The sequence below is a fragment of the Geotrypetes seraphini genome, chromosome 3, assembly GCF_902459505.1.
Source record: "Geotrypetes seraphini chromosome 3, aGeoSer1.1, whole genome shotgun sequence".
Classification (NCBI taxonomy): domain Eukaryota; kingdom Metazoa; phylum Chordata; class Amphibia; order Gymnophiona; family Dermophiidae; genus Geotrypetes; species Geotrypetes seraphini.
The window spans coordinates 284,977,083-285,004,324 of record NC_047086.1 but is presented as its reverse complement, the minus strand read 5'-3'; the positions used below and the strand labels follow the sequence as shown (position 1 = coordinate 285,004,324).

At 39.3% G+C, this 27,242-nt stretch overlaps 1 protein-coding gene across 1 annotated transcript in view; it reads right to left on the bottom strand.

The window, feature by feature from the left end:
- The window catches only part of MTIF2 (mitochondrial translational initiation factor 2), a 117,417-nt gene that overhangs the window by 18,534 nt on the left and 71,641 nt on the right, over nucleotides 1-27,242 (bottom strand). The window contains 3 exon segments of the mRNA XM_033936395.1: nucleotides 6,196-6,400; nucleotides 23,761-23,885; nucleotides 25,013-25,152. Of these exon segments, the coding sequence (XP_033792286.1) occupies nucleotides 6,196-6,400; nucleotides 23,761-23,885; nucleotides 25,013-25,152 (470 nt within the window).

The window sequence follows — 27,242 nt, the reverse complement described above, 5'->3', positions numbered from 1 at the left end:
GCTGCGCCACTGACCTCCCCCCCAAACATTCCCTACCCTCCTCTTTTCCTCCTGAAAAAAAGCAGGAGGCCCCCATCCGAACCATCCCCCCCTTCCTCCCGAGAAAAAAAAAATGCAGAAGGCATGCCCCTCCCTCCTGCCACCGGATGCTCCCCCGAACCCCACCCCCACTCTCCGAACCCTCCGTACCTTTGGTAGATGCTGGGAGCTAGAGGGAAGCACAGTCCCTCTAGATTTGAGGTTGGCCTGTCGAAAATGATGGCCTTCCCCTCCCCGTAACACCATGTGATGCACAGTGAGGAGCCTAAGGTCCTGATTGGCTCAGATGCCTAAGGCCCAAGGGGAGGGGCCTTAGGCATCATTGGGAGGGCCGTTATTGATGGTGAGGGACTTTTTTTATGTTTTATTTTTTATTTTTTACCCAGAAACACACATCATAGCAAGCTAGAGTATCCCCTACAATATAAGGAGAAGGGGAGTTGTACAAACTAAATCAACAAATCATCAGCAAACATGTGATATCCAAAAAACAAAACAAAAAATCCTCCAAAAACCCTTCACCATCAATCCCAACTGAAACCAGCTGAGCTAAATCTTAATAAAAAAAACACATTTTTTTCAATTTAACACACTAATTGTGAGCCAAAGGAATTAGAAGCAACCCCTTATATAGGAAGGGTTGTACATTTTTCAAGAGTTTTGGGTCACTCAAAAATAAGAGAATATCATCTATAAATAATATAATGTGATTTTCCGCAGAGGGCAAGGAAATACCCTGCAACTCTGTAGACGTACAAATAAGGCTTGCTAAGGGCTCCACTGACAATGTAAATAACAATGGTGACAGGACACAGCCCTGTCGAGGTCCCCTAAAGAGCTCAAATGCATCTAAATATTGTCTGTTATTTGGTAGTTGCCAAGTCTTGATAAATTTCTATAGGGTAAGTATCCCAAGTGAATGGTGCCATAAGATGGGCTTGTGAAAATCCATGCTTATCACTGGGATAGCATAGAATCTGTTTTACTCTTAAGATTTTGCAAGGTACTTGTGACCTCGATTGGCCACTGCTGGAAACAGGATACTGGGTTTGATGGACCCTTGGTATGTCCCAGCATGGCGATTTACTGAGATAAGTGGTTAATACATACTCTATTAAATTAAAATTAAATTACACAAGTTAACTACTTGAAAATTTCTCTCTCTTTGAGTGTGGCTAAAAGTACATTTGGTGTAACTGTATTTCCAAATCTATACGAGTCAATTTTCCATAGCAAATATACCTGCAAACAAAACCAGGCAAGTTTCAAATGTTGCACACATGCATGCACTCTTCCAGAACTAGTGAAATGCCTGCATGTAAAGAAGTATCCACAAATTCTGTCTCAAAAGAGCCTTTCCATTCTCAAATCAGTTCATTCTTGCCTTTGATATTTCAAAACTAATGCACATTAAATCAAAGTTTAATAACTGATATATACAGTATTTATTTAAGGCCTGTATAATAAAGTGTCTGTTGGTAACTAGCTAGGTGCATATGTGCATGACAGTGCCTCCTGCTGTCCCACTGAACAGGAAAGTTGCCTGCATGAGCTGCTGCATGGAGCAAATGGTAAGAATGGGTCTATTGGCACATACAGATAACATAGGAAGAGAGAAGCACAAAAAAAGGGATGTATGGAGTAAGTCTGGGCCTCCATAAATGTTTTGTGTAATCTTTAGTGTAACATAAACATGAACTAAAAAAGTACCGTATTTTTCGCTCCATAAGACGCACTTTTTTTCCACCCAAAAGTGGGTGGAAATATTGGTGCGTCTTATGGAGTGAAGGTACAATTTTTAACCCCCTTCCGTACAATGTTCCCTCTAATTTTTCATAGGCTGTGTGTACAAAAAATTTCATTTGTGCGCATTTTAAAGAAAAACTAAATTTGTGTGCGCTATAAAAATGATTGCCAGAGGGCCCGGAGTTCAGTTATGGGCATTTATGGGCAGGTCTTTGAGTTTAGTCTGAATTAACAAAAACACAATGTAATTTTAGTTACACTTTATGTTAGTTACACTTTATGTACAATTAATATAGACTATGCTGTTGAAAAGGTCTATTAAGATGGGAAAGAAAGAATCAACGAAGAATGCAAAAGAAGGTCACAAATAAGACCCCCTCGTGATTTTCCCAACGTTCTGTTAAGTGTAACTGACCCTCAGAAATGCCACCAGCCACTCAAATGTGTTTCATAGTGGTTGGATTTATACATTACATCCTCACCGGGTCACTTTGATCATTTTTTCAAATTCGTGAATATATTAATGTTTCATAAAGTGCAAAAGTGCAAAGGTAAAACTTATTTTTAAATATAAAGCTAATACTTAGCTTAGCTTAGGTGGTCCATTCTAAGGGATACTGTCACCAACATGTTTCACCCATCATGGGTTTCATCAGGGTTAGGATCCCTCAACTAGAATTGGTTTCCCACGATGTGACCACTCCATAGATTTTAATGTACTTTAAACAAAGAGATCTGATATGTCCATTTCCGAAGTCAAAGTCGCATTGTGATATTGCTGTACAGTCAAAAGCAGACCATTCCTCAACTTCATTTTCAGGAAATCTTTCACCCAGATGCAAACATAGGATGTTGATGAAGGTTAATATGGAATTAGTATCCACTGAAACTTTTTCTCCAGACCTCATCCTGTTGTCAAGAAGACTGTTGACTTTATCACTCCACTTAACCTTGTCGCCTAAGTATTGCATTCAAAGTTTGTTCAATTTACCCTGTGCAAGATGATAAGCTTCCAATGGTGTCAAACCATGTTTTTGAAATGCCATGGTTAAGGAAGCCAGTTCTGATAAGACATCATTCAAAACTTCAAGTGTAATATGAAATTGTTCACTGTTCAGCTTCTTATAGCAGTACTTTGCAATAGGATCATTATCTTTGTCTTCTTCAAAATATTTTAACAGGGGATCATAATTTCGAATAATTGCTTTAAGTGCAAAGTGTCTAGATAACCAGCGCACTTCATTCAGAGGTCTGAAAGCAATTGATTCACATTCAGATGCATCTGCTATTTCTTGAAATTTGCATCGTTTAGTAGAAGACCGACAGAACACCGTGTACACAGTTCTCATTACAGTTTCTACTTCTTTCATCAATTTTACTTCTTTCCATGAATCAAAAAGTCCCAAATCTTCCCGATGTGCAACACAATGTTGCTGCACTAAATGTGGAATGTCTTTTCTCAGCTGTGCTGCAACACCATCTATTTTGCCCAACATAACAGAGGCACCATCAGAGGTGAACATAACCATTTTATTCAGGTCAAGTTCATGTTTCCTATAGAATTCCCTAATTGCTGTTACTATTGATGTCTGCTGCAAAACCTCCCCAACCCCAAGAGAACCAACTGACAAGGGGGAGAGACAAGAAGAAACCTCAATCTAAGTTAATCAGCAAATTACACATAGTGTGAAACAGGAGAACCCTCAGTAACACAGCCGCCCACTAAGGGAAAGGCTGTCACCGGCTGACACTCAGAAAGAGTGTAAACTGTGAAACATCCCCGGGTTCTTCCTGTAAGTGAGAATAAATCAAGTGCACCCCCAAAAAGTGCTACGTGTGAAAAAAGATTCTAAAAATCAAAAAAACACACTATAAGGTTAAGAAATTCTTGTCTCTACTCCTTGCCAGGGGGGCCAAACAAGGAAGGAAAGTGTCCAAATCAGAACCAAGCCAGTCAATGAGTGGAAGTACTTAGCTTCTTTAAACTGTAGAACAGCCAGCCGATGTGTGACATCATCCGTCCAACAGGACTCCGTTTCGGGGGTGCACACCCCCTTCCTCAGGAACAACTGGACTGTAATGAGACTGGTGATTCCTCCGGCGTGGCTTGGAAGCTTCCAAGCCACGCCGGAGGAATCACCAGTCTCATTACAGTCCAGTTGTTCCTCAGGAAGGGGGTGTGCACCCCCGAAACGGAGTCCTGTTGGACGGATGATGTCACACATCGGCTGGCTGTTCTACAGTTTAAAGAAGCTAAGTACTTCCACTCATTGACTGGCTTGGTTCTGATTTGGACAGATTTGGACACTTTCCTTCCTTGTTTGGCCCCCCTGGCAAGGAGTAGAGACAAGAATTTCTTAACCTTATAGTGTGTTTTTTTGATTTTTAGAATCTTTTTTCACACGTAGCACTTTTTGGGGGTGCACTTGATTTATTCTCACTTACAGGAAGAACCCGGGGATGTTTCACAGTTTACACTCTTTCTGAGTGTCAGCCGGTGACAGCCTTTCCCTTAGTGGGCGGCTGTGTTACTGAGGGTTCTCCTGTTTCACACTATGTGTAATTTGCTGATTAACTTAGATTGAGGTTTCTTCTTGTCTCTCCCCCTTGTCAGTTGGTTCTCTTGGGGTTGGGGAGGTTTTGCAGCAGTTATATATTTTTCCTCCCTATACATTTTTGGGTTCCATTTTTGTGTTACTATTGATGTAGCATCACATGCTTCCAACTTTAGCATCCCACCAAATGATGTCCTATACTCATTTGAATTGACTGGCTGATACTTAAAATAGAGTATTAGTACTTGTTGACAGAAATGTCTGTGCTTTCATCAACAGTTAACATACGATACGTTGCTAATTTAATGTCTGCCATACGATCATCTTGCACGATGCCATTGATAATTCCAAGAAATTCAAACGCATAGTTTTTGCTTCTCCAGCTATCAGGTATACTAACATACTTCGCCATGTGCTCATTGATATCTTGAACAGAGAGCATTGAGATATTCATCTTAATGGCCAGCACAACACTGTCAACAAGAACCTTAATTTCATCAGGACTGGAACGCTTCCGTTCATTACTAATTTGCCTGTTTTCTTTTTTGGTTGGGCTTTCAAGCAACATGTTAACCAGTCCCCCTCTTAAATTCGGATTTTTACTTCTGAGTTTCCTAATACCGTCGGTATGAGATTTACTTGATAGATTGAGTTTCAGAAAGTTCAGTTTCCAAACATCATCCAATATTTTTCCAGTAGAGAATTTTCCAGTTGCTTTGGCATCTTGACAATAACAACACACAACTCCATCATCTTCCTCATAGGTAAATATTTCACACAGTTGAACACGCATTGTATTTCGAGATTCCAGTGTCTCCGTTTCAACAATTTCTTCAAGCCATTCAGACCTAAAAGCTGTTGCTGCTCTCTTGCGTTTTACACTTTTCACCATTTGCGGTTTAGACATTTTAAGAGTTATATCTGGTTGCAATTTAATAAATGAATACAGTTATACAACCGCAGTACCACGCTGCACACTACGATTCCACGAAATAAACAATATGGAAGTCAAAGAATCGGAAGTGTTTCATATCCTATGGGCAATAGGTTATGGCCCTATGGGGCATGTGACGTGTCAAGTTCAACTGCCAAAGATAAGGGAATCACGTGAATGACTTAAAATTTATATTATAGCGCTTCAATAAATGTGATAAATGGGAAATCGGAACAGCTGGTCTTCTGCAACATTTCATTTTAGCAGTGAAAATCATTTTAGGCAAAAATTTATTTTTTTGTGCACAGGTTCGGCAAGTTGTGTGCGCGCGTCTCCGTACCGTTTAAAAAATCCCCCCGCTGCACGCCCTTTTTTAAAACATTCCCCACATGCCTGCCGCCGCACATTTTTAAAACATCTCCCCCGCAAACAACCACTGCCTTACCTTTTTCAAAACACCCCCCATTGCCGCACCTTTTTGGGGCTGGTTTGCGGCTGGCAGGCTGGCTGGGGGCAGGCTGGCGTGGGGCTGCCTACCATTAGATGTGCCCACCACTAGATGTGCCCTGTCCCAGCCTACCACTAGACCACCAGAGGGGGGGGGGACATGGTATAGGGCACACTCATTTGGTTCAGAATTTTTTTTCTTGGGTTTTCCTCCTCTAGAGGTGGGTGCGTCTTATGGTCAGGTGCATCTTATGGTATGAAAAATACGGTAATGGAGAAGAAAGACATAAACCAAGCTCTCCCATTCCACACTAATACACACCTCTTTCTTTCTATGAGTCAATAAATAAGATTAAATTTTACTGGGGGGTTTTAAATGCTATTCTTAAAATCATCTTATTTACTTCATACGACTGTTCTTATTACTCTCTTTGTTTCATCCCCTAGCATAAAACACCAAGAGCAGCACCATACCTCAGATTCTACCTCCAGGATTTCATCCCCGGCTGAGGGAAGTTCTTTCCATCCTACGATTTGTACAGGCATGCTTGGAGCGGCAGCCTTCAGTGCTCTCTCATTCTCATCAAACATCAGCCGTACTTTGGCCCAACACTTGCCTGCGACCAGCACACAGCCATTCTTCAGAGTGCCGCGTTGGATAATAGCTGTAGTCACAGGGCTGGAGGAGGGAAACAAACAGTAAACTAAGGAGGGTAGTTTCAGAGGTAGAAAGAGTCAGCTGAAAAATCTTGAACCTAAAAGGAAATTATAGTAACATAGTAGATGTTAACCATCCCCCATTCTTTAAAGTTATTAATACTGCTGTTGTGCTCTTTCCCCCCTAAATAAGAAAAGTAGGTATTATAGACAGCTTTAAATTAGTTTCAGACATATAAACAAACAACTGCCTATAGAAATTCAGCACAAGGCATGTTATTGTCATGCTGTACATTTCTGGTCCATTTGGTTCTATGCTGCATGTATGTACTCTATGCCTAATTTTTTGCACCCTTCCAAATTTCACAGAACAGGCCTGAGTAAGGAGAGAGACAGTATCATGAAAAGTTCTCCTCTCTCTCACCAATCTGCATCCGGAATATAAGAAACACACCGCAGCATGAGGTGGCAAGCCAAGTGCATGCAGTTCCACAGCACACAGCTACACACAACCTGAATGCAAGCCACGTTCCCTTGGGTTGTAGTTTTATCCGACTGCTATACAAATCCAAGTTAGTAGTAAAATCTCCCCCGACCAGTAACTCTCCATTAAAACATGGACACTGACTGGCTACTTCTACAGGATTTCTCTTTATACGAGAAGATCCCTATAGCAAAAAGTTCCCATCATACCTCAATACAGGAGGAGGGGGTGGAACTCCCCCGGTGCTAACTTGGCAGCAATGTTGGCATCTCTTCTCCCCCGATACGGGGTGTCTCTTAAAAATGCATTCTCTCTCCCTGTCCCACCTGCTGCTTGCACTGGCTTCAATTCTCCCTCTGTCATCACTTACTGTTTACTGGACCAGGAAGTGACATCAGAGGGTAGGCTCAGCTGGTGTGAGCAGTGGGTAGGAAATCCTGGTATGGGGCAGGTGGGTGGAATGCATTTAAGAAACTCCCACTGCCCAATTGTTGGTGTCACAAAATAAGATGCTGATTTTGTTCACGCATATCTGAATTTGTCGAAAAAGCTACCCCCCCCCCCTTTTTACTAAGCCACAATAAAGGTTTCTATTGTGACCCAGAGCACTAAATGCTCCCAACGCTGCACTGACACTCATATAATTCCTATGAGTGGCAAAGCAGTGCTGGAGCATTTAGCGCTCTGGGCCGTGGTAGAAACCTTTATCACAGCTTAGTAAAAGGAGGGGTATATTTGATAAGATGAAACCGATTTACCATATAATGCAGAATTAATTCCTAAAGCAGTCATTCCTGGTGATCTGTTATTACCAGGACTTAAGTTTCAAAAATATTCCAATTAAACACAATGTACAAAATAAGCCTCAAAACAAATAAATACAGACATCAAAAGAAGAGCCAATGAGATTATATTTAAAAAACAAAACAAATAAAAAATATATATATATATAATTTCTACCAGACTTACCATATATACTCAAATATAAACCGGGATATTTGGGCCAACGCCCCCTCCCAGAATTTTTTAGGTCGTCGTCGTCACCGCCAGGCTCTGCCCCCCTCCTTCTCCCTGTCCTATCCTCATACCTCTGCCGATCCCTGGTGGAGGTGCAGTGGGCAGGAGCAAGCTTTCCGAACGCCTGCCCCACTGCCAACCAGCTGCACAGATCCAGTTTCTTCAGCTGAACAGCATCTATCCAAGTCTTTATGGAATAAGGGAGTATAGTTCAAGTCCTATAAATTAGCACCCAAAGGGCTGAAGTAGACTCCCAAGTACATCATGGTGGATCATACCCACCAGAATGGAAAACGCTCTCTAAATTCCTCAACAGTATCCTCCAACAAATTTACATTCAGTAACTCAGATTTACTAAGATTGACCTTAAACCCCGAGAAACCACTGTAATAATCTAACTCCCTCATTATCAGTGCCAAAGAGTTTGCTGTGTCCTATACAATAAGCAATAAGTCATCTGCAAAGAGGCTCAATTTGTACTCTCTAGTCTGGGTCCAGACCCCTCTAATACATATGCTCTGAAACTCACTGCACCAGTGGCTCAACTGCTAATGCAAACAATATAAGAGAGCGCGAGGGGGCACCCCTGTCTGGTTCCTCGTGACAGCAAGAATGTAGTTGAGCAGCTACCCCAACGGACTAGAGTATAAAACCTGAATCCACTCTTGCATTCTAGGCCCCAGTCCAATACACTCTAGCAGAGGGGTGCCCACACTTTCTTGGCTTGCGAGCCACTTTTAAAATGACCAAATCAAAATGATATACCAACAATAAAATTTTTAAAAAACACAAAGCACACTGTACGCAGAGAAAATGTTAATTATCATTTATATTTGGGGGGTTTTCCAAGAGATCAAGACAGATGACTTTAAAATACACAATGTCACCTCAATAACAACTATACAAAAATAGACAAATATACCCCCTCCCCTTTTACTAAACTGTCAGTGGCGTACCAAGGGGGGGGGGGGCGGGAGGGGCGGTCCGCCCCGGGTGCCAGCCCTGAAGGGGTGCTCCCGGCCTTGCCGTTCAGTCCCCCCACACCCCCGAAGGACCGCTCGCCCTACTGACCTTCCTGCACCACCTGTGAAGCAGCCAGCAGCAGGATTGCGAGGTCAGCTATCCCTGCGCTGCTTGGGCGCTGCTTCCTGCGCCGCGGTCCCGCCCCTCCTCTGACGTCAGAGGAGGGGCGGGAACGCGGCGCAGGAAGCAGCGCCTAAGCAGCACAGGGATAGCTGACGTCGCGACCCTGCTGCGGCTGCTTCATAGGTGGTGCAGGAAGGTCAGTGGGGCGAGCGGTTCTTCGGGGGTGGTGGTGGTGGTGGGGACTGAACGGCAAGGCCGGGAGCATAGGTAGTGCTGCTTCATAGGTGGTGCGGGGAGACCAGGGGGGCGAGCGGTCCTTCGGGGTGGGGCGGGTGGGCAGGCAGGCAGGCATTCAAGGGGGAGGGGGGGTGACAGGCAGGCAGGCCTTCAAGGGGGGGGGGACAGGCCTTCGGGGGGGGGTGCAGACCTTCAAGGGGGAGGGACAGGCCTTCAAGGGGGGACAGGCAGGCCTTCAAGGGAGGACAGGTCTACAAGGGGGTGGGCAGGCCTACAAGGGGGTGGGACAGGCCTTCAGGGAGGGTGCAGGCCTTCGGGGGGGGGGATGCAGGCCTTCAAGGGGGGACAGGCCTTCAAGGGGGGGACAGGCCTTCAAGGGGGGGACAGGCAGGCAGGCCTTCAAGGGGGGGACAGGCCTACAAGGGGGGGACAGGCCTACAAGGGGGTGGGACAGGCCTTCAAGGGGGGGGGAAAGGCCTTCAGGGGGGGGACAAGCCTTCAAGGGGGGGACAGGCAGGCAGGTCTTCAAGGTGGGGGGGACAGGCCTACAAGGGGGAGGGACAGGCCTTCAAGGGGGGGACAGGCCTACAAGGGAGTGGGACAGGCCTTCAAGGGGGGACAGGCAGACCTTTAAGGGGGGACAGGCCTTTGGGGGGGACCCTGGTTTAGAAGTACACGGAGGGAAGGGGGTGTTCAAAGAGATGTGCATATGCCAAACTTTGGGGGGGGGGATGAAGAAATAATGGGTCTGAAAATAGAGGAGAGGGAGAGAAATGATGGACCATGAGATTTAGGGAGGGAAGGAACTGAAAGGGAGAGAAATTGGACACAAGGGATGGTGTGGAGGAGGGATAGAGATACTGGATAGGAGGGTAATTGGGAAAAGAAAGGAAGAGATGGTGGACTCTGGGGTGGTGGGGAAGGAGGGAGAGATGCCAGATGAAAGGGTAGTTAAGAAAAGGTGGATCTGTGGAGGGAGATGAAAAAAAGGAAAGATACCAGACTTCCTGGGGAGGGAAGGGAAATGGAAAGGGAGGACAGAGTTGGCAGATGGATGGTTAGCACGCAGAAAGAAGAAAGAAGGAGACCCTGGCAAGCAAGTTATCAGAAGAAAACCAGAGCCTTGGACCAACAAGATTTGAAATATAACCAGACAACAAAAGGTAGAAAAATTAATTTTATTTTCTGTTTTGTGATTATAATATGTCAGATTTGAAATGTGTATCCTGCCAGAGCTGGTGTTGGACTGCAAACGTGAGCTAGGATTTAACAGAGAGAGGAAAAGTCCTTTTTGTTTCTTTATTTTATTTACACCACAGCGCCAGTGTGGTTAGGAGAAGCCAAAGGGGGTGATAAAGCTATAAAACCCACCAGGAGTTTTGAAAAAAATCACCCAACTGGGCAGGAAAATCAAATTGAAAAACCAATTCAATAGGCTGAATTGAATCGAAATTTTTTTTCCTGAATCTGGCAGCATTAGTTTGCGCTACTGTCTTAGACTTTAGGACCTGGGATTGGGGAGAGATGGCATCCTCAGTACTTTATAATGCAAGTGAAACGAGGATTTGGTCAGACTTTTGAAGGGTCTGCAGAAAAAAATATTGTATGGGCCGGGGACATGAAACAGCAGGAAATGGGAACTTTTCTTCCTTCTATTTTTGTGAATGGAAAGGCTGAGGATGTCAGAGAGTTCAGTTAAAATATGTGCTTTATAAGAAAATATAATAATGTGTTTTATAAAGTTTATAGCATAGCTGGCCTACCCAGTGAGGTGTTTCTAGTGGTGGTGGTGGCAGCGTGTCAATGTGTTGAGAGGAAGAGGTGGTCTGGGAAATTCTGCTGAGCAAACTTCGGGCCCATTTCCACCCCCCAGTTAGTCCACTCCACTCAACTGGTTCACACACTGAGTGGGTCTTTGGGTGTTGTGTTGGGATCTCTTCCAGTGGTTTATCAGTATCTCCTTCTGGTCCAAGGAAGGAAACTTTGTTATCCTTAGCATTGACCTACAGAATATGTTTGTAACAGCGCTGCTTGTGTGGCATTAGGCTATGTAGTGATCGAAAGAAAAAAACAGACCTTTGCACATTTTTGCACTATATGGTGGGTGTATGAGGAGATTCACATTTCCTGCACAGCTAAGTCCATGTGAAGTTACCTTGTGCTGTATTTGACATCTAGCAAGGTCTTTGTTTGAAAGGAAAGATCTAAACTTAAAAATGAAGTGGCCAGAAGTTATGGTAAAAGCAGATAGTGTAGCTGGTTTTAAGAAAGATTTGGACAAATTCCTGGAGGAAAAGTCCATAATCTGTTATTAAGACATGGGGGAAGTGTCTGCTTGCCCTGGATCGGTAGCATGGAATGTTGCTACTCTTTGGGTTTTGACCAGGTATTAGTATCCTGGATTGGCTACCATGAGAATGGGCTACTGGGCATGATGGACCATTGGTCTGATCCAGTTAGGCTATTCTTATGTTATGTTCTCATCTGTAGGGGCCTTTGTTTTCACTTCTTATTTTAATGTATTTTTTTTCTGGGAACTTATCAGTGTTTTTTATAATGGGAACAAAAATGGAAGAGAATTAATGTGTATGGGATGAGGGGGTAACTAATTTCTTCAGCTAAATAATTCAATCCACTTCAAACAGACATAGGAGAACTCACGCACCATTCACACACCCTCCAACCAAAAACGTCGAAAGAAAAAAACTGTTCGACAACCTCCTAGCCATTCGAGCTGCAACACTCGACCCCCAACCCTACAACCAATTGACATCGACCACATACTGCAAAACCTTCAAAGAGAAATAGAAACCCTTCTATTCAAAAAACACATAAAACCGAACTAACACAATCAGAACTGTCTCAAGCATCACCTGCAACTACTCCATATGTACTTCTGATGTCATGACAATTCAGACATAATTTATGTTATGTTATGTTTGGAATATAAGAAAATTTTCACTGCCTGTTTCTATTCTGACCATTTATTCCGTTTCATGGTCATTACAAAAAATATTTTTTTACATGGGGGGGTGTCAAAAAATGATGGGCCCCGGGTGCCACATACCCTAGGTACGCCACTGTAAACTGTGATAGCATTTTTTAGCACAGGAAGCTGCGCTGAATGCCCTGCACTGCTCCTGACGCTCCCTGCACTAAAAACTGCTATAGCGGTTTAGCAAAAGGGGCCATAGTGCAAAATATAGACAGCATATGTAAATTTGGACACATTTTGATCACTAAATTTAAAATAAAATCATTTTTCCTACTTTTGCTGTCTGGTGATTTCATGAGTCTGGTTGCACTTCCTTTTTCTGACTGTAAATCCAATATTTATTTATTTCTGCCTTTCTTTCTTCCTCTTGCATGCTTCCTCTCCTCCAGACCTCATTCTATTCCCCAACCAACATCTCTCTCTGTCCTTCCATGAGTCCAACTTTTTCTTCCTCTCTACCTGCCCCCTCTCCTTTCTTTCATTTTTTTAATTTTTATTTTAACAAGTTTTATTGCATTTTCACAATGGCAAATACACCAGATAGCCAAATCCCCACCCCAAAACATAAACAGCCATACTGGTACTCTTCAATATAAGGCAATACTATCCAACACAAAATTTCCCCTATCCCCCTTTCTTTCTCTCTCCCTGCCCCCTTTTTCTTTCTTTTTCTCTCCCTGCCCCCTTTCTTTCTGTGTTTCTCTCTCCCTGCCCCCCTCAAGCCACCGCCCCCAATTTCTCCCTGCTTCCCTGATGCCAGGCATGTACAAGCACCGGTCCCACAAGCCTTCCCTCCTCCCTGACGTCAATTCTGACTTTGGAGAGGAAGTTCCGGGCCAGCCAGGCAGCGATTGGCTGGCCCAGAACATCCTCTCTGACGTCAGAATTGACGTCAGTTGATGGGGGGGCAAGGCTGTGGGCCCAGTGCTTGTATGCAATGAGAGTCTATCATGGAGCCCATCGACTCACTTTGCCTTTGTGATCTACTGGTGAAAAGCAATCAACCTTTAGGGCACCCCTGCTTTAGCATCTTGAACCAGAATGGCCACGGGCCCCTGTTGAGAGCTTTTTCAGCATCTATCTGTGCCTATCACCCCTTAACTTCATATTTAATTGAGGAATAGTGGAGACTGTTGATTGCAGGGTGCTGGTCACTGTTGTATTCTATGGTCTGGACTGTTTTAATGTTTGTAGAGTTGTCTGTCACCATTGCGACTTGTTTGTTATATGTAACTTTATATTTTGTATGTAACTCGCCCTGGGTAAGGATGAGGATAAATAAATATAACAAAAATATGCCCTCTCCTTCCAGAGTTTTTCCTTCATTTGAAAAAGACTCACTCCTGTACATTAATACCAAGGAGATTTTTTAAACACCTCCTCTATCATATCCCCTCTCTCCCATCTTTCCTCCAGAGTATACATATTAAGGTCTCTAAATCGGCCCCCATATGATATATAACAAAGACCACTAACAAATTTTGTAGCAGCCCTCTGGACCGACTCCATCCTATTTATATCTTTTTGAAGGTGCAGTCTCCAAAACTGCACACAATATTCCAAATGGGGCCTCACCAGAGACTTTTACAACTGGCCACTCCTCTCCTTATTCACCCAAGCATCTTCCTAGTTTTGACCATCACCTTTTCTACCTGTTTTGCCACCCTGAAATCATCAGACACAATCACTCCCAAGTCCTGCTCTACTGTGCACAGAAGTACTTCACCTCCTATACTATACCGTTCTCCTGGATTTTTACAGCACATGACCCTGGATTGCCCAGGATTGCAATACATAAAGATTTCAAAGTCTTTTTTGGGGGGAGGGGACTGGGGGAAGGTGTTAATTTTACCGACTTTTACCAATATCACCTAGCTTTATACTTTGCTTAGGGTAGCCATCGTTTTCAAGCAGGGAGATCTAGATCAGCCAATCTGCTTGCAAATGGAAGCAGATATAACAAATCCTATTTTTATTCATCTGGCCCTAGAAATCTCTTCCCCTTCCCTGTTTACTAATCCCTCAGCATTGGCTTAGGTTTCACAAAAATGCCCATCTGGAATTCCTGTATGGTTAAGATGAATAAAAAACAATTTCTTAGAAACCCTGTTAGAAGAAAGGCATCTGGTCCTTGAATCAATTGGTTAATCTGCCCAAAATTCAGCACTATTTAACTGGTCACGAATGGCTCCTGGCCAGTTAAATAGTGCTTGGCCAGGTAATCACTAATATTCAGTGGGAGATAGCCAGATATTTCCCCTGAATTAGCAGCTTAAACTTGGCCAGCTATATCACGCAATAGTTGCCAAGTCGGGCTGCGCCAGCAGGTCTATCTTTGGCCTTTATATCTTAGCCAGTCAATGCTTAAAATTGACTTGGCTGGCTAAGTTTGAGCCAGCCAAAGATAAACCAGATATTCAATGCCAGTTACCAAAAACAGCCCAATACTGAATACTAGAGGTCTGTGCCAACCATGGGAGTTAGCCGGCCTTCCTCCCCCAGTTTCAAAAAGTTCATAACAGCTTGAGAAAAACTTTGGAGCATAATATTTCCCAGAGGTTTTTCTTTCAGGCCTTCCAATTGGCTTATAGCTCAAAAACTAGAATTCCTAATCCCAAACTTCTAGAGGCAAAATAAGAATTGGAAACTCTGCCTTAAATTAGATACGTTAGGCCATTCTCTCTCTCAATTCTGTTATCTTATTCAATTAGTACTGATTTACAGGTATGGAACTGATATGGACAAATAAACAGTAGAAAGTAATTCGTACCAAGCTGGAACAAATTCTGGGGCCAGATGGTTATGAACCTATCCGCTTTTATCATTGAATCTATGATCGTTGTTGTATATCACATTCTCTAGACCCCTATTAAAGTGTATAATGCGGATAAAACTGCCACTTCTAATTACTAGGCGTCAAGCTGCTCTGATACTTTGAGGCTCATAATCTCAAATGCTGGTTCATTGTATTCATTTATCTGCCTACTGGTTACAAACAAGTATTCCAGCCTATAATGCTGATTTTCAATTGTTTCTAAATATGAGCTTGGACTTGGAGGATGAGATGTATGACGTTGGCATCTGTGAGACAAACATGGTTTTTCTTGTTACACAGAGCATTTTGGACCCGACACTATAATTGAAATTATGGGGGGCGTGGCTTAGCGCGAGCACGGATGGAGGTGTGATCCTGAAGCTCCTCTCCATCGGGCAATGAAATAAAGAAAAAAATTTATTTTCCTTCAAAATAATTATATATAAATATATATACGGAAAGCTGAGTAAAAGATACAAAACAAAATCCTAAATAGCGATATTTGAAGAAGGGTATGTGCAGACAGGAGACGGAAAAACGGAAAGCCGTTTGAACTGACGGTTACATAGAACTGAATACAGTACCGAAGTATGTGTTTATATTCTGATCAAATATAATAAAAAAGCTGAGGGGAATCGGGAAAGTAGTCTGTGATTCCGGATGTTTGGAGAGGCTTGAAAGCAGCGCTGAGACGGAGAGACGAAAGTAAACGGAAAAAAAAAAAAGGCTGAAGGGAATCGGTAAGCAGAGAGCTGTCAGTGTCGGCGTTTTCAATAGACTTTGAGATATATGTTAAATTGAGAAAAGTAAAGAATGAATATATTCTGACAAAATATAACTAAAGAAAAAAAAAAAAAAAAAAGCCGAATTGCTATATTTAAAGCGGGATTTGTGCGGATGAGAGTTGGGAAGACATAGAACCGTTTGTGCTGACAGTTTATTGAAGTTTAAATGCAGCGCTGAAACCGCGTGATATACGTGATTGAACAGTTTGGCGAAATAGAGGAGAAAAGTTTATATTCTGAACAAATATATACTGAAACATAAAAAGGAAGCTGTTAAAATTCAGGAAAGTTGAGAACTGCCTGTATTTCAACTGATTTAAGAGACTTTACAGCTTAGCGCGAGCAGCAATACTGATACAGTTGAATGTGAAAAACCAAAAGGTGATCTGATCAAATATATCCAAAAAAAAAAATATAACCTGAATTGCGGCAGTTGAAGTGGGATAAGTGCTGACAATAAAAGGGAAGACAGAAAACCATTTGTGATTTTGGCGGTTTCATTGAAATTGAATGCAGTGTTGAAACTAGCAAATTACAAGTGAAAGATCAGTATTGATTGGAAAAAATATAAAAAAGGAATTTGTGTTCTGACCAATTATATTGAAAAAAAAAATTATTCTTTGATAAAAAAGGGGATTTAAAAAAAATTGAGAGAGAGGAGGACTTACATTTCTCTTAAAAATTGGGTGCCTTAGCACTGAAGACAAATAAATGTCAGCTTACTAATAAAAAACAAATACTGAATTCAATATCAATTTCCTCTTGCAAAGCTGCGATTGGGCTTGTGAGAGAGGAGACACGAAAAAAATATTCAACGGAACTCTAAAAAACTGAAACAGCAAGATATTGAGGAATTTGAAAGACGCTGAGAAAAAACAGAAGAAAATTGCTTAAAGCTGATCAAAATAGAAAAAATAACTCTAATAAAGGGTTGCTCTCCTTAATCAGAGCTGCGATTGGGCTTGTAAGAGGAGAGGAAAAAGTTCCCCTACAACATTGAAAAAGTGAAAGTGAGAAAAGAATTTTCAAAATAACATAGGTAAAGGAAAAGAAAAGAACTTAAAAAGAAAACTTTCTAATTCAAAGATATAACAAAATCTTGGAAGAAAAGAGATTAAAAACCTAAGAATACCAAATATAAAAGATTTAAATACAAGAAATAATAATAACCAAGGAAAAGTGAACAATAAAATGGCAAGTACCAGACAAAACAAAAATGAGACAGGTACATCTGCAAAAAGACAGAAACAAGAACAAATAACACCAAGCAAGATACCACTTCCTATCGAAGAATCAGACACATTAAGCAAAGCTGAAGTCATGGAAGAATTAAAACAAATCAAACAAATGCTGAAAGAAACTATTACTAATATGTCTGATATGAAAGAAGAAATTTTAAATATACATAGACAAATGGAAGTTAACAACAAAAGAACAACTGAATTAGAATCAAAAATGGAAATTATAGAATGTGAATCAAAAAGATGTAAAAACGACAACCTGGAATTAAACAAATTAAAAGATCAACTGGAGGATTACGAGAATAGAGGAAGAAGAAAGAACATCAAACTCTTTGGAATACAAGAAAATCTAGAGGGGAAAAATACTATCCTTTTCCTTGAAAATTTAATTCCAAAAATTCTACAATTAGACTTGAAACAAACAATTGAAATCGAAAGGGCACATAGAATCCCAATAAAAAATTCAGAAAATAAAAACAGACCAAGACCAATCATTTTCAAAATGTTGAGATACCAGCAAGCACTAGAGATACTAAATGCTGCAAAAAAAGATAAAAACTTAAACTATAAAGGATCAAGATTATGGTTTTTACCAGATTTCGCCAAAAACACAGCATCTAAAAGGAAAAGACTACTAGATATGAGACCACTACTCAAAGAAAAAGGATTTAAATATGGACTATACTATCCAGCGAAAATGAGAGTGTCATCTGGAGACAAGTCGTTATATTTTGAGGATCCCGAAAAACTAAAAGAGTTTCTATCTAAACCAGAACCTATGATATATTAACAAAATATATTAAAAAGGTTTTGAAGACTCTATGAAAAATTAGGAAATACAACATATCGAAATATTGAAGAAATGGAGGAAAACAATACAAAGAAAAGACAATAATAATTATATGAAAGAAAGAACAGAATATATGAAAATTATTAAATAATACACTGCATACAAGTTTAAAATAATTATATGTTGAAATCAAAACACTAAGGAAATACAAATTAACACATTGTTAAATGGAAAATGATACATTAATAAAATGTTATGGAAAATGATTAAATAAATATAAAAGATCAATATAGATAGATAGAAGGGAAATTTGTTTAAACAATTGAATATTGATTGCCTGGAATGGGGAGAATGTTAGGATTATATTTCCAATGTGTATCCTTAAGCAGCCAATGTATTGGGTGGGAAAGGGAGGGATAAGAAGAATATTTATTAGAATAATTAAGGGAGATACATTAGGGTTTAATATGTGTGTCATGAAGAAAATTTTTTGGTTATTAAATATGAAAGAGGAGAGGAAGAATAAGATAATGAAAAGTATTAAAATATATAATGTCTTTTAAAATATATTCTATTAATGTCAATGGCCTGAATCATGTAATTAAAAGGGAAAAAATATTAACATATTTAAAAAAACAAAATGCAGATATTTACTGTCTGCAAGAGACCCATCTTAATATGAAGGAATCACAAAAATTATCAGGTGGATGGATAAAAGAATGTTTTTTTGCTCCAGCAGTGGGTAAAAAAGCAGGGGTTGCAATCCTTATAAATAAAAAATGTATGGCCAATATAAAGATAAAAAATTCAGATCCACATGGAAGATGGATACATATCGATATAAGTATGGGAAATGATACCCTGACGTTATTTAATATATATGCCCCTAATTCGAATCAATCAGAATTTTTCAAAAAGCTACAAAATATGTTATTACCACTGGCTGCCTCTAATTTAGTGGTGGCTGGAGATTTTAATGCTGTAATGGATCCATTATTGGATAAAAAACCAGGTAAAAATATTAAATCTTTAGGTTTAGATAATTTAGTTCGATCATGTGATTTGAAAGATATATGGCGTATTCTTCATTTTAATGATCAGGAGTATTCATTTTGTTCACAGGTTCATAAATCATTTTCAAGAATAGATTATATTTTTGTTTCAACAAATAAAGTGCAACAAGTGAGTAAAGCCTCCATTGATCCTATTATCATTTCGGATCATGCAGGAATATGGATAGAATTACAATTAGATCAATTAGAAAATAATAGACCTCTTTGGAGATTTGATAATGCATTGCTTGTAGATGACAAATTTTTGGAAAATTTTAAAACACAAATTAATGAATTCTTTCAAATAAATTTAGTGGAAGATACATCTATAGAAAATGTATGGGATGCATTTAAAGCAACTATGAGGGGTAATATCATATCATATTCAGCTTTTATTAGGAAACAAATTAAAAAACAACATATAGAATTAGAAAAAGAAATAAAAATATTAGAAGCTAAATTGATAAGCAAATGGGAATATGAAGTTTTGCAAGCTCTTTTGAAAGTAAAAGGTAAATATAACGAATTAACTTCAAAAATGATAAGAAAAGATTTGTTTTCCAAGCAAACAATGTATTATGGAAATTCTAATAAGGCGGGAAAATTATTAGCAAATTATCTTAAGGCAAAAAAAAAGGAGAACTAATATTAATGGAATTAAAGATGATAATGGTATAATAACAAATCAAACAAATATAATATTAAAACAATTTTTAAATTTTTATAAGGATCTATATTCTTCTGAACCTTATTTGGAGAAACAAAAAGATGGAAAAAAATTTTTAGATCTAATAAATGGACCTAAGATTCCTGATCATATAAAACGAAGTTTAGAAGAGCCTATATCATTAAAAGAATTAGAAACAGCATTGAGATCTCTTAGAGTTGGATCCGCTCCAGGTGGTGATGGTTACACAGTAGAATTTTATAAAACATTTCAAAATATCCTCTCCCCACAATTATTAAAATTATATCAGACACAACTTATAAAAGGTAATATAAAAGGTACTATGGCTGAATCAATAATAATTGTTTTGCCTAAGCCAAATAAAGATCCTACTTTGGTTTCGAACTACAGGCCTATATCTTTGATAAACGTTGATAATAAACTTTTGGCGAAAATTTTGGCTTTGAGATTGGCCAAAGCTCTCCCACATATTATAGATATGCATCAAACGGGTTTCGTTGCTAAAAGACATTCCTCCAATAACTCTAGACTATTATTTCACATGCTAAACTTGTCAAAAAAAATGGATGAACCGGCATTTACAGTTTCATTAGATGCCGAGAAAGCATTTGATAGGGTAGAATGGAATTTTATGTATCAGGCTTTAGAATGGTTTGGTATAGGTTCTGGATTTATACAAATGGTAAAAACATTGTATAGCTTCCCGATTGCAAGATTAAATATTAATAATAAGATATCTGATGGTTTTCAATTGCAGAGGGGAGTTAGACAAGGTTGTCCTTTATCTCCTTTGTTATTTGATATTGTATTAGAACCCTTATTGTTAGCAATACAGCAAACGAAGGAGATACAAGGAATTCCATATTCAGATATGGAATATAAAATTTCGGCTTATGCTGACGATATTTTGCTTTATTTGAGAAATCCAGAATCTACCTTATCTTCTTTATTGAAATTAATTGATAAGTTTGGCAAATTTTCAGGTTATAAAATTAATTGGAATAAATCTGAAATTATACCCTTGAATGTTCACTGTGTAAAAGGATTATTTGATACTTTTCCATTCATATGGAAAGAAGAAGGATTTAAATATCTAGGCATTCAAGTTAAAAAAACAATTGAAGATACTGTAAAAGAAAATGAAAAATATGTATTAAAAAAAGTAACGGAGTTATGTGAACAATGGAACCCACTACATATATCTTGGTGGGGGAGAGTTCAAACTATTAAAATGATGATCTTGCCTGTGGTTTGCTACCAAATGAGTATGATACCTATTTATTTTCAGGGGTCCTTTTATAAGAATATTAATAGAATTTTAACAAAATTTCTTTGGCTTGGTAAAACATCTAGAATAGCTTTAGTAACCTTACAAAAATCAATTAAGGAGGGAGGGGTAAATTTTCCAAATTTCTATAGGTACCATCAAGCCTATATTCTACGTCAGGGTATGTATTGGATCCTCCCAGAACTTATGGATAATGCACCAGATTGGTTATATTTGGAATGGCGCCTTATGTTTCCCCTAAATTTAGTACATTTACCAAGTATTAATATACCCAAAAGATACAGAGAAAATAAAATAATAATGGATACTTGGAAAACATTGAGATTTATTGATAAATTAACACCCAACCCAATATATAAATCAACTAATCAATCCATATGGATAAACTCCAAGATCAAAATTGGCGGAGCTCAAATCCTGTGGAAGAACTGGATTATTGCAGGAATTAGATCTTTAGATGATATTATTTCAGAAGGTAAACTGCTGGATTTTTCACAATTGCAACATAGATTTGGTCTTAATAAAACACAAAGTTTTAAATGGTTGCAATTGAAGCAGGCCATTCAGGTTGGGTTCCCTGAATGGAAATCATTAAACAATCAATATAGTTTAAAGTTCTTATGCTTTAAAGCAGACTTCCTAGGACATCAAGCCGCATTGTGGTATAAATTAATATCTGGATATTTGAATAAAAAACCAAAAAACGGTCTAAGAGACATTTGGAGCATTGAGATTGGACATCAAATTAATGCATCTCAATGGCCACTAATTTGGTCTTGGAGAATGGGATGTACAGTGTCAGCGTCTATGAGACAAACATGGTTCTTTTTATTACATAGAGCTTTTTGGACCCCTACTCGTTTACAAAAATTAGATAGTTCTAAATCTAATAGATGCTGGCACTGTAATCTAGAACCAGGGACATTAGATCATTTATTATATCATTGTCCTTATATTAAAATATTTTGGAATTCAATTTGGCCACAAATTAATAAATTAATGGAAAATCATATTGCAATATCATATGATACAATTTTATTTGGAACAATGATGAGAAAAAAAAGTCAAATTTCACCAGAAAATAATAAACTTTTATTAATTATGACAGGGGTTGCCATTCAACATATAACTAACAATTGGAAAAATTACAACAACCTAAATTATACATTTTGGTGGAATACAATATGCCATGTTTTTAAAATGGAAAGAACAATATCAATACAAAAGGGGACATATAATAAATTTATAAAAATATGGGGGCCATTGACAAAATACTATAATGATTAAATAATAGAATACTTTTTCTTCTTTTCTTCTTTTAGAGATCTTCTTATGACACACATATAGGGAGGGTAAGAAAAACAATTTAGATATAATATATTATAATATATGATACAAAATGTAACAAATGATTAAGGGATAATAGAAGGGTGGGGGGAGGGAAAATGAATAAAATTTATCTAGAATATATTGTAATAGACATAAATATGATATTGAATAATTATCATTTGTATTCAAACATGTTATATACTTTTACAAAATTTGAAAATATTATATTAAAGTGGTGAAGGGGTGGGGGGAGGGTGAAGGGGAAAATCAAATTCAGACAAATATTGTGATAGATATAAAAGTGATAACATGCATGTATCAAATATATTTTATTATTATGTACACTTTTTATGAAATTTGAAAATAAAAATATAATGGAAAAAAAAAAAGAGCATTTTGGACCCCTGTTCGATTACAGAAATTAGATAGTTCCAAATTTAATAGATGCTGGCACTGTCGTCTCGAAATTGGACGTTGGATCGTCTATTGTACTATTGTCCCTTGATACTTAAATTTTGGAGATTCATCTGGGATCAAGTGAACAAAATATTGGAAAATCCAATGGCACTGACATATGATACCATCCTATTTGGTACGTTAATGAGGGCTAAAAGCCAAATATCTGCTCGGAATAACAAACTTCTCTTTATAATGACAGGGGCTTCCATACAACTTAATTTGAGGAACTGGAAAAACTGGGATGGGTTAAATTATACTTTTTGGTGGGAATCTCTATGTCCCACTTTTAAAATGGAACGTACAACAGGGACAATATAGGAAGTTTATGGACATTTGGGAGCCATTGACAAAATTCTGTCCAGGGTGGGTGAGATGGGGGCTGGGAAGATATTTTTAATTTTGAGTGCAAATTTTAGGATAAGTAGAAGGGGGGATGATATATGTATTTGTCATGGAATATAATTCTGATTGAATTTAAGTGCTGTTAAAGTGTAAGATAACTGTATAATATGTTGCACTTATTTTTGGCTTTAAAATGAACAAAGATTTCAATTATCACCTCAGCTTCCCTTTAACTAGAAATACTCTAAGTCAGCACTTATCAATCATTTCTGTGCATGACCCCATTCACCTGGCCACAGAACGCATATGACCCCTGGAAGTGCAGGCCAATAAAGTCTTTATGGAGGGTTCATATAGGATGCAACCTCAAACACAGGCTTTGCAACCCCATTTGGAGTCATGACCCACAGTTTGAGAAGCCCTGAAATATTTAGATATATTAATATATTTACCCTATAGCTTTGTGTCACTGGAAGAAGAATAATACCAGTGTATCTGTAAATAATGGTGGAACCTTGTTTGTTTAACTCATAAATATGAAAAAAACATAGCAGAACAAAGAGGGACGTTAAAGCAACATGAATGCATTTGGTCTCTGATAGAGATCATGTGAGTTCCACTATTCTTTACAGACTTACTGACTGGTGTTCAGCACTGTTGGATGGATTAATTGTAACGTTCATCTTCAATTTGTTTCTGAAATTCAATAGAAACATCTAAACTAAGAAAAAGAATCTATTTTCTGAAATACGAGTAGTGAATTCTTGGTTGTACCCTTTTCCTTTATCAGTGCGAGACTCTATGACTGTCCCTTCTACGAGGCCCTTGGGGTCTGCCTTTAGCTCCATCACCTCTGCCAGAGTCACTGTTGCCTCAGCTAACCCCATCAGGTTATCTCCCTATAAAAGAAGGGCAAAAGAGAAAAATGAATTAATTATGTTGAAATATCTAATGAAATTATGGCATTGTGAACACTTTTTATAGAAGATAAATCAATTAGGTTCTTGTACTTTTCAGTTTCACAGGAAATATTGTGATCATAAAGAGATTTGCATATATTTGCAACTGTTATTTATTATTTAGGTATTTATATACCGCCTATTAAGGTTATCTAGGCAGTTTACAATCAGGTACTCAAGCATTTTCCCTATCTAATGTACCTGGGGCAACAGAAGATTGAGTGACCTGCCCAGAGTCATAAGGAGCAGTGCAGGATTAGAACCCACAACCCTCAGGGTACTGAGGTTGTAGCTCTAACCACTAGGCCACTCCTTCTTCCTGGACAAATGGCACAAAGGCAAATGCAACATTCTGAGACCCTCCTTCCTTTTTTGGACTAACATATCAACTGACTCAAGAGTAATTTAATGCTCCCCTTTGGCACAATATCCAGGGTGATCACCCTTTTTGCAATGGCACTATATGTAGCACAGGCTCACAGTATATTTCAGTCCCAAATCCCAGAAATGTACAGTGAAGAGGTTCTGTACTGTCCATGAACTCTGAGTAAATGCAAGCTTGTATTACAAATAGTAACTTTATTTTTTGTGGCCTGGACATTTCCTTCTGTTCATTTGGGTTTCTAACAGCTATTCTCTGCTGAGCTACAGCACCATGAACTTTCATTCATAGGTTTTGGTTATTCTGTTTTATCTCCAACCAACATCCCAGTCATTGCCGTAACAGTCTTCTGCCAGAGGCTTAAAACTTATGGAACCCAGTAATTACAGGCCTTAATAAGGGCACTAGGTGTCTATTGTACAATGACTCTTTTCCAACAGGTACTATAAATACTTTACAAGTACAGGGGTGATAAGTAAAAGGAAGTAGACATGAATTAGCCTTGGAATTAACCAGCCTACCAAAGTGAGCACTGTTTATAGTCACAGTACAAGTTACAAATCTATGGGAGATAGGAAAGAAGCTTTTTGCTGCACCTGAGTCAAAGGAAATCCCAGTAGGAGCTCCCAGCACTCCATTTATGCTACATATTGTAAAGATTGCCTCTCAGCCATGGCCATTTTACCTTAAGCGCAGAGATTTTTACAGATTGAACATCACCCCCATATTCTTCACAGATCACATCATGGGCCAGTAATTCTCTCTTCACCCGATCTGGGTCAGCTTTGGGTTTATCACACTTGTTTATTGCCAGAATGATGGGAACTGTGGGCAAGAACAATGCAAGAAAGAAATTTGCTTTGGGTCAATTATCCATCATTTAAGTTACAATTCTCACCAAAACCATGGGCAAATCCATGTAACCTTCGATTACAAAATGACACGGGGACAAATTTGTCCCCATCCCTGCCTGTTTTGTCTCTGTAAGCTCTTCCATAACAACACAAGCCTCAAACACTTATGATTTTAAAGCATTTGAGGCTTGTGCAGATGAGGAAAGAGCTTGCAGGGACAGGACAATGAGTTCCCGCAGGGACGGAGAAAAATTTGTCCCTGTGTCATGCTCTACCTTCCATTGCCTAAGGTGCAGACTACTGTAATCCCTCCAAGGGGTAACTGAATGTAACTCACCTCAAGCTATTATTGAAAAGGTGTGAGCTAAACCCAATAAAAACTATTTTATACAACATTTTTATTTTGCCTGCCTACTGGATCCTTTGAATCTATCTATTGTAGCAAAATTCCTTCATAACTGACCCTGATTTTGGCAAGTATAGATCTAAGCTCAGTGCTACCCATATATAGGTATGGCCCATCCTTTGTCCTGTATTTTCTGGGTGCTCAAATGGATTGCAGAAATTCACACATATACCTGTACGTGTACTGCAATGCACTATTGTAACAAAATTCTTTAACTTTCTTTTGGGCTTCCTTCTCTTCCAAGCCTCTTCTCCTTCCTCCTTTCTAATGGACTTCAGTTAGATTTAAAAGTATAAAGACTAGGGGATAATGAAAATAAATTAGAGAATGACATGGGAACAAAGATTGTCCCCTGTCCCCATCCCCATCCCCGCAGGCTCCGCCTCCACCCCATTCCCACGAGATCTGTCCACATCCCCACGGACTCCGTCCTCATTTGCGTAAGCCTTCAACACTTATGATTTTATATTTAAATCTTTTTATTAAAGTACAAAAATGAATAATATTCTTTATAACTGTTTATAAATCACAAATACAGCCTTCCACTTTCATCTGATTTTGGTAACATATTCCCAAAGATTCAGTTGCTTATGTTTTTATATCATCTGGGATGGTAATTGGATTGTTTTTCAGACAAGGGTGTAGAAGAGAACCCTAACTGTATAGTGGATAAATAGGAAAATACGTGTCTTATTAAATATTGGAAATGCTCCTTGATACCAGCAACAATGGATAAATCTGTAACAGTAAAAGTAAGATGCTTAAGCATCTGGCGACATGATGGAAGGACACTTCAGATGGTAGGAGTTTGATCAGCAGACAAGACACAAATTATGTCATTTAACAGTAGAAACATAGAAACATAGAAATAGACGGCAGATAAGGGCCCACGGCCCATCTAGTCTGCCCACCTTAATGTCCCTCCCCTACCTTTGCCCTGTGAATAGATCCCATGTGCCGATCCCATTTGGCCTTAAAATCAGGCACGCTGCTGGCCTCAATCACCTGTAGTGGAAGACTATTCCAACGATCAACCACTCTTTCAGTGAAAAAGAACTTCCTGGTGTCACCTCGTAGTTTCCCGCCCCTGATTTTCAACGGATGCCCTCTTGTTGTCGTGGGACCCTTGAAAAAGAAGATATCTTCCTCCGCCTCGATGCGGCCCGTAAGATACTTGAACGTCTCGATCATGTCTCCCCTCTCTCTGCACTCCTCGAGCGAGTATAGCTGTAATTTGTCAAGCCGTTTTTCGTATGGTTGATCCTTGAGTCCCGAGACCATCCGGGTGGCCATTCTTTGCACCGACTCCAGTCTCTGCACATCCTTGCGATAATGCGGCCTCCAGAATTGCACACAGTATTCCAGGTGGGGCCTCACCATGGATCTATACAATGGCATAATGACTTCCGCCTTACGACTGACGAAACCCCTTCGTATGCAGCCCATGATTTGTCTTGCCTTGGACGAAGCCTGCTCCACTTGATTGGCAGACTTCATGTCCTCACTGATGATTACCCCCAAGTCTCGTTCTGCTACCGTTTTTGCTAGGATCTCGCCATTAAGGGTATAAGACTTGCATGGATTCTGGCTGCCCAGGTGCATAACTTTGCATTTTTTGGCATTGAAGTTGAGTTGCCATGTCCTAGACCATCGCT